The sequence below is a fragment of the Amia ocellicauda genome, chromosome 14 (assembly GCF_036373705.1).
Source record: "Amia ocellicauda isolate fAmiCal2 chromosome 14, fAmiCal2.hap1, whole genome shotgun sequence".
NCBI classification, from domain to species: Eukaryota; Metazoa; Chordata; class Actinopteri; order Amiiformes; family Amiidae; genus Amia; species Amia ocellicauda.
Genome location: NC_089863.1, coordinates 18020250 through 18031106, shown reverse-complemented (window position 1 = coordinate 18031106; position 10857 = coordinate 18020250). Strand labels below are relative to the sequence as shown.

The 10857-nt window shown below is 40.3% G+C and overlaps 1 protein-coding gene across 1 annotated transcript; it reads right to left on the bottom strand.

The window, feature by feature from the left end:
- Window positions 1–665: 665 nt before the first annotated feature.
- On the bottom strand, window positions 666–10642 carry LOC136767770 (perforin-1). Its single transcript, XM_066721763.1, has 3 exons — window positions 10538–10642; window positions 3830–4387; window positions 666–2459 (listed from the first exon to the last, which is right to left on the bottom strand). The coding sequence occupies exons 2-3, from the start codon at window positions 4357–4359 to the stop codon at window positions 1205–1207; spliced, it is 1785 nt and encodes a 594-aa protein (XP_066577860.1). The 5' UTR covers window positions 4360–4387; window positions 10538–10642; the 3' UTR covers window positions 666–1204.
- Window positions 10643–10857: the final 215 nt, after the last annotated feature.

The window sequence follows — 10857 nt, the reverse complement described above, 5'->3', positions numbered from 1 at the left end:
AAAACACATTTGGCTGGTTTCACAGACCTCAATTGGCACTATCCTAGGACTACTCTTCCTAAAATAACATTGTGCGGTCCTTGACTAGTGCTAATCTGGGTCTGTGAAACCAGCCCTGTACATGTTGAATAACACTTAGTATTAGCAAAACAATAGTTGTCCCTTATCTAGAATAGATGCTGCCTCTCAGTTTGCTATGTGCTATTTCTTGTAGTTTTCCTTTGCATAACTATACCTGGTATTGTACATGAGTTTCACAATTAGTAACATGTTGAGTGTGAGTTATTTTTGAATAAGATCTGCCAAACTGATATTCATTCTGCATTTCTATAATATTCTACCATTACTAAATACTACATCAACTACTACTAAATATTATTATTATTAAGAATAATTAGTAGAACTAGAGGAAGTGGCCGTGTTGGTCAGACTGTGAGTTTACAGGAGCAGAGGGCAATGGGCCCCAGATCCTGCCGAGCCCCACACTCACACTCACTGAGACACCCAGTTTATATTCTTGCACAACACTTTGCTGCCCCCTTGTTTACAACATCAATCCCCAGGATACTCTGCCCACATCACACTCACTCCTCAGCTCTTTAATAGTATAGGACCTGCGGCTCAGGTGCCATCAGTCTGTGAGAGAAATGAACACCAGACAAGACTGCCTTTTGAAAATGCTTCTTTATTGTAGCCAAGCTGTTCACAACACAGACTGCCTGCTGTAGCACTGTGTGAGATTTTGCTCTTTATTAGAGCTTAAAGCAAGCCACCCTGCTGAAGGAATCCCCCCCTTCCCCCCCACACACATACACACTCACTTTACTAATCTGCATATTTCCAATTATCATTTACCCCCTCATATTGGGAAATCTAGTTCTGGAAGGCAATTGCAGAGAATTAGTGAATACAAAAAACTACACAAAGAATCCCTGAGTTGGATAGGTGAAAATTATACAGAGGGAAAGAGGGAGATAAATGCACAGGAAACAGTAAAGGGATGACTGGAATGACACAAGGACAGGGGCCACAGAGGGCAGACAGTGTCCAGCTGAATGGTGTTGCTGCTGTCAGAGCTGGGGGGCCGGTCTGTTCTGCCAGCAGGAGAGGGGAGATCAGGATGGGGGTTCTGGGGGCGGGGGGGTCTCTAAAGCTGTTTCCTATATGCTGATGGCCAATTCTGCTGCAAGTGGCTTGAGGATCTTTACTCAGTATGATTATATGATGATGGCGCGTGTACTTCCCCTTCCAGGTTGAGGCCCAAACTGCCGAAGGTGTAGTTTGCTGGGAAGTGCCGCCCCTGGTTCTGCAGGGCACTCAGGAAGGGCTCAGGGATGGACATCAGGTTGCGGCCCACGTAGCGGGCAGCCTGGTCTGTAGACAATATTGACGGGACATAGCTTTGGCAGTACTCTCCCCCAAGGCTGGGCGCGCACTCCACACTAAGGGAGACATACAGGGATCCATGTTTAAGGCCACACTTCTTCTCCATCTTCCCCCTTTTTGGGAAATACTGGCACTTCCCTAGTAAGTCATCATTCCACCTGTTGTCACGATCCCACACCTCGAACTTGACTGGCTTGAACATGGAGAGTTCCACTGTGCCAAACTTGATCTGCTGGCCCCAATAAGGGAAGTCATTGTTCCAGATAACTCGCGTCTCTTCCCTTTGATTGCCATAGAACACCTTTACATAGGCGTCGGTCTTGGAGAAGTAGTCACCCCACAGCCCTGTTGCTCTCACCACAGTCACCATCAGTTTGGCCAGGCCTGGTTTGTTGGGGCAGCAGTTACTGTCAATGCCAGTTTGCCCGTGGCACTTGCAAAGACAGGGGTTGGACGGATCATTGCGACGCCCGACTTTGCACTGGTTGGGGCAGGAGCGGGAGAGGGCATTCTTCAGGATGTACTCACGCACAGCTCTCTGCAGGTTTGCCTGTACAATGTAGTTTCCCCTAACCAACAAGTGCAGAGGCTTCAGGGCGTAGGAGACAATATCTGGGTTGGTCCTCAGGGAATCCATCCACTTCTTGTATGCAGCCGGCCCTTCAGGTGAGAACAGGATGTCATGGACACTTGAGAGACCCCCTGTTATCTCTGTCTTACGATCTGAAAAGGTGCTGTGGAAGGTCTGGCCCCGTTGCAGCTTCTTGCTGGTCTTTCGGCAGAACTGTGCCATGGCGTTGGCGGTCACGCCCTTGATGTTGGCTGAGGCCTCAACGTTCAGACAGTTCTTGATGTCATGAACAGTCACCCCCTTCATGGCCGCCTCACACGTGCGCATGGCTGTGATGCTCTGCACTCGGCCCCCCAGCCTCACCTTGTGGATGTAATGGGTGCCGTAGGTTTCTATGAAGTGTTGGAACTTAGTGGCTGTGCATCTGTTGTATATCCTGGGCAGAGAGTTCAGTGTTTTGAAGAACTCAGTGTTCAGGGGAGGTTGGTCTTTCAGGCGGAAACTGTAGTGAGTGAGAGGGAGAGATACAGAGATACATGCAAGGTTAAACATTTATTACTGCTTGTTATTCAGATGTTTCTCTGTCTTTCCATCTAGTGCAGCGATGATGAACCCATTGCACACGTGTATAGAGCTGAATATGTTAGAATGCCAAGTGAGCGGCTATCTAATGTTTTTTTTTTTTTTTTGCCAGCCCGCCCCTCAGTTGTTTGAACTGATTGGCACTTTAGAAAAACAGTAATTTTGTTTGGCAAGGATAGCCCCTCCGCCAAAGAATTGAGTAGCACTTATTTTCTGAATCTTCATGTTTTAATGTTATGATGACCGGTTTATGTTGCTCCTGTAATCCATTATCTCCTTTATTAAATGGAGAAATGATCACAATCATTCATACTTAAACATGTTTTTTTTTGTTGAATTTGTTTTTGCCCACTTTATGAAGTTGGGTTCTGGACAGACATTTTTAGAATGTGTGAGAGTGTTATTTCACAATAGTTTGATACCACAGCCTTTTTTCCTTAAAACAACCAGTGCCACACAAACTATATTAACCTACTACCAGTCTTACTTAATTTACAAATTGTAAAAGCAGTAGATATTTTGTGTGCAATTGCAAAAAAATAGAAAAAATAAAACAAGAACATCATGAAAGAGTTACAGATGCAGCCAAATCAACACACTTCTACTTATTGTATTGTAACTGCAGGGCAATGGGGAATCTGTCAGTCAAGCCGCTGTGAGTGCTTTGTGATTAAAAGGCAATTGGCAGTGTATGTGTGTGATGTGCACCATTAGGCCCTCTGCAGGAGGCATCCCATTAGCAGAATAGAGCTCACATGCTCTCCAGACCATAGAGGAATTGGAGCTTCAATGTGGGGGGGAGGTTAGCAGTGGATGCAGGTGGTGGGAGGGTGGATGGAGGAGTTCTATCTGTCCATAGTGTTTAAAGCAAACACCCCTTCAACCATTGGGGACTTGGAGTGCCTTACACTGAACCACTGGATTGGCGGAGATGTTATTGTGGTTTGTGGTTTAATGTGTTTTTAAAATGATTTTGTATTGTGGATTGCGGTTTGCTTAATTATAACAGAAATATTATATAAATATTGTTTTAAAAAGTTGTTGTTTAACCTTGGTGTCTGACTTTGAGCACTCCAGTCAAGAATGGTTCACCATCCCTGGACTAGTGCTTTATATAGATTTCATTCAGTTCTCTCACTTGCCTCTCAGGTCAGTGTTAACAGACTATATTCTATTCTTAAAACCCTTCATTGCTCTCTTTCTCTCTCTCTAGTTGAAGTCTTAAAGTACTGTAGTATCCAGTTAGACAGTCACTCAGTCTGCACTGTATCCTCCACTCTTCTTTCTCACCTGTAATACTTGCAGTTGACATCCTGGCTGGCGAAGCTGTACTTGTCAGATCTGGACTTTTCCATGGCAAATCTGGCTGATTTAGAGTGAGTACCTCCCACGTACAAGCCCCCTACCCCCACTAGACCCAGACCCACTTTCCAGCTGCCACTGGCGCTATCAGTGCTGTCCTTCAGCACTGACTCACTGGACTGGTACAGCTTGCTAGTGAGGCTGCGGCGACAGTTGACACGAGGGCGCCAATCCAGAACTGAGAGGGGCACTTTCTGCCATGCGCCGCCCAGCTGAGTGTTTTTGCACAGCCTGCATCTCCCGTTGGCCATCTCCCAGGTCTCAATGTTGATTACGTAGGCGCCCTTCCGCTTCATGCTCACTATGTCAAACCCTTCACCCACCAGGTTGTAGCCGGGAACAAAGCTGGCACTCTGGCATTTTCGCCGGGTCCCGGTGTGGCAGCCCAGAACAACATCAGGCTGGTACAGTGAGAGCAGAGCCCAGGGCAGCAGGAGAAGAGGGCAGAGAGAGCCCATGACTGGAACACTGAATTATGATGGGGCCCTGTGGATGAGAGAGAGAGTGTGTAAGAAGGGAGAATTATTTAAATTATTATTGACATAATTCAATTGTGGAATTATTGCTATAGTAGGGAGCAGGAGTGCTGAGATTTATAGCTTTTGATATACAGTAACATCTTGGTATTTCGATATTTGATCTTTCCAAATTTAGGATCATATTCTTCCAAGCTATGTGTTCATATGAAATGCATTTTACAATATTTTCCATAACAAAATCGATACTAAATCAGCGCACCATATTTCATTGTGTGTCTCATAGGCAGGCCCAGCACCATGATGGGGTAAATGGGGGCAAAGCCCCCTCACTTGGAATATTGTGCCCCCTCAGTTTTGTAGCCCTAGTCTGTCCAAAAAATTGCCCCCTCATACACACCCGATGTGTTGCATTGATGTTTATGCTGTTAGCGGAATATAATAACATCAGACCTACATTTTCAGGGGCACACAGCTCACTTCCGGTAGCTCATTAATATTAATAGTAAATCGTCTATACGCTTCATTGATGCAACTCCATAGCACCATTCATTTGTAAGTCACACACAAATTGGATTTTTTAAATATTTTGATTGGCTTTGGACTTTTACACAGGGGGGCAATGGCTGGTGAAGACTGTGTCCCAATAAAGTGCGGTCCATGGGGGGGGGGCGGTGGTTACCAAAGTGTGGTTCTGGGTGCTGACGAATTCCGTTGGGGGGTCGGGGGGGGGTGGTTGTTGGAGATGTGTGGTCCAGGTGTCTACAGGGGGTGACCGGCCCACATGGGAATCCACCATCCCACTGAACTAAAAAATGGACCGGCCCAGAATTTCTTGATGGCCATGACTATGGTGATGAGCAGATTATAGGCATAAGCAACTGCTTAGGGCCCCCGTCCCTAGCAAAAACTAATAATGAGTCATTTCAATATATTTTCAATTATTTTCTCTAATTGATCACAGTGATCGGTTTTCAGATTGGACTTTATGTTTGATCATGGAATCAAACATAAATTATGCTCTAGAAATCTGCCATCAATCTGATTTTGGTATGCGTTGGATGACAGAAAAAAAACAAAACATATTTTAGGATTGCGAAGCAACCAAATTATAATGGTGGAAAAAAGACCAAGGCACACAAAAGCGTATGACAAAGCGTATGGCTTTTTTTTCCCTCAGTAAAAATATATGCTATAACACTGCTTAGTTCTGCAGCATCAATGATCAAGATATCTAATTAGCTAGTAAGTTAAAACCAACAAATGTGATTTGGCAATTGTAGCTTGGTCTAGGTCAAACTGTGGGGTGCGCCATCCAAGGGGAGTGCAGGAGTGTGTCAAGGAAGGCTCGAGCTAGTTACAGTAAAAAAAAAGTGATAGATAATTTAAATATATATATTAAACAATATATTCTAAAATAAATCAAAAGTTACATTGACGTTTTTGTACAGTGTCATTATGTATCCTTAAAGGCGCTTCCTAATAAATCATTATTATTATTATTATTATTATTATTATTATTATTATTATTATTATTTATAAATAGATTGTGTTGTTTCTCCAAGTAAATGCAGCAACGTGCTTAGAGAAAAGTACCTGTGAGGAATGTATTGTTTTCTGAGATAGGGAGAAAAGCGTCCAATACAAGATGAAGTAATGGCAGCAGTGGTGGTTCCAGCAAGACGCAATAGCCGAAAATATGATGAAACTAATTTAAAACTGGGCTTCACACGGAGCAGCTTCTCAGCATCAATTAAAACCAAATATCGCTCACGGCTTTCTTTGGAAGATTACTAATGTCTCTTCCTGTCTAAATTGCAACCCTGAAGTGTGTAAAAAAACATCAGTCAGGACCTTTGTTGACTGACAGACTTCAGACACATGATGGGGTGCTGCTGGCTATGACTGAGTAACATTATGTCATAGTTTAGACTCAAGACTGGATGTTGAATTTATAGAAGACAGTCCTATTTATTTGATGAATGTTGTTTGTTAACTAAGTAGCGATGTCAAATAAATGCAAATAAATACAATAAGTGTAGCCCACATTTCATATAGCCCAGATATAGTCAACAGTTACATGTATTTCCTATTCATATATCTAGTTTTTGGATATACAGTATATGTAGTTTACATTTTGTTTATCAGACGGATGTGCTTGTGCAACTGGGAAAGTGATGGCTAGGAAGTGATGGTTGAGTTAAGAAGAACCAATGGAGACCCATGATCTATGCCTTTGATCTCAACATCCATTTTTTTCTCAGCTCTATTTTTCTCATGTATGATATTTTATTTTGAATTTGTTACTTATGAGGCTAATTTGAGCCCAAAGAGTAGCCACAACCACGTGTGGCTTCAAATTTAGCTCAGAAGTCTCACACCTTGTTGGTAGAATCTCATGCATTTGCCTCAAAATATTCTGGCTCTTGTTTTGCCGGTGGGAGCGGTATCTGTCACCGCATTTTTGTAATGTGACAAATCTCATGAATTTGTTTTTAAATAAAAAAAATTATGTATAATTATACTATCGATTTATTATACATCCTGTGTATACATACATAATTTCTGATGCCCCCTTGCCATTAATCCTGCCACCGGCCTGACCATTGGACAATTAATGCCGAAATGCTGAAAGGCTGCATTTTTTAGAATCTTTTTCAACTAAAATGTAAAATGTTTTTAATGAAGTGACATGAAATTCTGAACAATCTTTTACTTTTTGTTAGAAATGTTTTAGGTCACATTTTAAATTTGGACGTAGCATTTCCCAATGCGGCACAGAGGAACACGTGGAGAAAGCTGTGGCTTAATGCTTCCTGTTTGTTTGGGGATGCTGAGCATTTCACTATGCAGTTCAAAATGAAACTACATTTTTATTATTTTTGTGGGATATCATTACCATTTATGGGTCTCAAAATGGGGGCCACGAAAATACATTTGCGGAGATGCTAGAAGCATAAATAGAGTTGGGCTTAAATTATAGGGCAGATTTAATAAAAACTTTGACCCACCTGGCAATGAAAAACTGACAATGATGACTATTCTTTTTGTGACAGGAGGGGCTTGCTGCGGTCCCTCAGGTGAACTGCTGTATAATTGGATCCTACTCCCAGCTAAAAGTAGGTGTAAGAGTCTAACTTTTAGCTTGATTCCTAGTACTAATTCTGAGAGGTTAATGCAAATGAAAAATGTGCCTGTATTCATGAAGCATCTGAGACTGATAAATCGGTCCTAAATGCTTGCAATATCTGAGTGACGTCAATTTGATTCTACTTTTCCTACCTATATATATATATATATATATATATATATATATATACTTTGTTATATATTTTTGTAATTGTAATTCATAATTTGTTTACAGGTTGTCCATTATGGCATAATTTTACTAATGTATGCAAATACCCTTATATCAAATATTTAAATCTAAACACTGTATTTGTTATGTAAAAATGTACAAAGGGAAGAGGGGAACCCAATTGCGGTGCTGGTGGGATGGTCAAGACAGTTGGGGGTCAGATATTGACAGGACAGGGCTATTAATGGTAAGGCAAAGACATTGTCGGTGGTTGTGGTCGTGGTTGTGGTCTTGGATGCAGGCAAGGGTCAGGCGATCAGGCAAACGGGAAGAGCAAGGTCATGGTCGGGATGTCAATGTCAAGCAAACAAGGCTATAACAAGGCATGGGGAGACTACTCAGAGATGCAGCTAACACTGGTTTATATGGGGACCAGAGGGAAGCAACGAACGAGGTTTGGGAGGTGCATGGTGAATGGGGGCAGAGGGTGAACAAGTGTGCATGGTGTTCAGGAATGTTGATTAATTGATTTAATTGATTGAAGGAAGCTGGGAGAAGTGACTGATAAGGAAGGTTGATGGAGACATCTAGTGGGGAAAAGTGAAAGTGTTTGGACTGGGAGAAGAGTGCTGGTCAGTAGCCTTTAATTATAATTAAATTTAATTATGATTTATTTGAAGAAGGAAATGTACCAAACCTATGATGAATCATTTAATGTGTTTAACCATCATAATTCTATTGAAAAAATCTACCTTGCATCGATTAAGGATGGCCCCCCTAAGTTCCACCCCATTCAAAATGTTCTGGACACGCCACTGCTTGGATGTACTGTAGTACTGATGAATTCTACAACATACTATAATCCCCCAGATTAATTTATTTTATTCTCAGGATTCATTACGTTTCAGAGAATATCATTGACCTAACTAGCTACAGGTCGATCTTGCATTGCAGAAATAAAGACAGTAAGCTTGAGAAAAGTATTGAAAAAATTCAATAGAAAATTAGGACCCTAAAGATGTCCTTCGCAATGTATTCAGAATTTTGGGAGAAAAAATATTTTATGAGGTTAGCATATTTATTCAATTAACTTTTTTAAAGGAACCTATAGTAGTGTTGGGTGTTAGTAATGGTACCAATGGTGTACCACGATAACGCAGGAGGACAGGTAGCACCATGAACACGGTACCACCGGCAGATGATCCTGCCAGGGTCATCCTGATCATGGCCAAGTCAAACGACCCATGTGTTCCTCAGTTTATTAAAAATAAGGAATGTTACCAGTCCGATCTGGGAGTATTTTGGTTTCTTGTGTAACAAAGAAGGCCAGGCAGTTGACTACGGGAAGCTAAAATGTAGAACATGTTTAAAAGAAATTCAGGCAAAATGAAGGAATATTTCCAATTTGCCTAAACATTTTTCGGATTGACATCTGGACCTTTTTCAAACTGCAGGTTTGTAATTTTATTAAGCTTTCTCCTTTAATTAAATAACAATAAGAACTAAAACATTATTTCCATAGATTTTATTGGGATAGATGAAGTTAGTGACGTATTATAATGTTTTGTTATTTAGATATATTATACCTAGTGCGATCTGGGATTAACACACAATTTCGTGAGACAAACCGACACGTATTATTGAAAGAACAGCAACAACAGCGAGGTACACATTAAAACAATAACTACTGTACTAGTTTTCTGTAGTTAAACTCAGCTCAGTTTATATCAGCTACTGTACCTGTAGCACACAGTGTTCAGGTAAAAGCACTGCAGAATTAGTGTGTAGGTTAAGTATAACTGAAATAAATGCTGTTGGAATGCAAAGGAAATTATTAAAATCCACCAAAACTATAATAATTAAAGAAAATGTAGAAATGCCCTTAACAACTTAAGATCATGTCAAAGTCCCAGGCATTTAAACAAAAGAAACTAACAAAATAAATGTGGACATGTTTGTGTGTCTTACAATTAATAATAATAAAAATTACCACATAGTGAAAAAACTGGAGCTTTTTGTAAATTACTTATTTATTTTATGTGATCAGATAGATTTTTGAGTGGAAACTAAAATAAACACAAATTATACAAATGATTTCAATTTTTTCAGGGTTTGTAAGTACAGTAACTTTAAAATGGAGGGTGTAAAGTATGGAGACTATACCCCTCATTTTTTATTTGCTGACTATTATTTTGTTAGTTCACTTAATTGTAAAATGTGCAGATTGTTTGCTCAATGGATGTGGTATCAGCATAAGAAAGTTATTGACTTCCACACTATTTCTTGAAAAAACTAAACAAAACAGTAAAACGTGTTACAATTGTTGGTTTAATGGAATGTGGTGCAAAATATTCTTATGAGTACTGCAAAGGTATTTCAGAATTACCAGGAACTCAATTTGTTTTATTACTCTTCTGTTTATTACTGTGGCTTAAAGTTTCTTGGTATCGTGTATCAAGTATCATGATACCAAAATTAGTATTGGTATCGTGGAGCACAATTCTGGTATAGTATAGTAACCGTAGTGTATTTGTTACAGTCTGTTCTTTTATTGAAGTAAACATTTTTTTTATAGTAACCATATTAACTTTTCATACAAAATCGTCTGTTTTTATTTTATTTTGTATACAAACCACACAGTTATTTAAAATATCTGTTCTGTTTGTTTGTTTATTTACTTAAATATGAACCTTTCCCTTTCAAGACATTTTCCAAATCATCACATTCACTGAACAGATTATACAATCTTTATAGAATAGTGATGCTAGTGAAGAGCATGCAGGAATAATAATAATAATAATAATAATAATAATAATAATAATAATAATAATAATAATAATAATAATAATAATGTCACCTTACCTTTTGTCCTGATACTCTTGAGACTGGGGCACCCAGATACAGAGCTAGCTGTGAACCGAGGCTCTTGTCCACAGACTGTGTGAGCTCTCAGCTCAGTGCGCTGTTTAAAAAGGTCTGTATGCAAACCACAGAGCACTGACACCTGCCAGTCAACACACAGCCCTCCTCAGAATGAGATTCAACTCTATATAAGGAGAAGTCGAGAGAATGAGGATGGTTAGGGGGTGTAGATTCTGAAGGCATGGGAAGAATTAGCAAGTAGAGAATGTCCCACCTGTAGTTTGTTTCCTTATTATATTATTTTATTTGGCTCATGTTTT

What these genes read in the sequence shown, in the direction of transcription:
- LOC136767770 (XM_066721763.1), bottom strand. Translation starts at nt 4,359, where the DNA reads ATGGGCTCTCTCTGCCCTCTTCTCCTGCTGCCCTGGGCTCTGCTCTCA. An exon ending in GTCAACTGCAAGTATTACAG is followed by an intron (nt 2,460 to 3,829) that starts GTGAGAAAGAAG and finishes CACTCACTACAG; the next exon opens with TTTCCGCCTGAAAGACCAAC.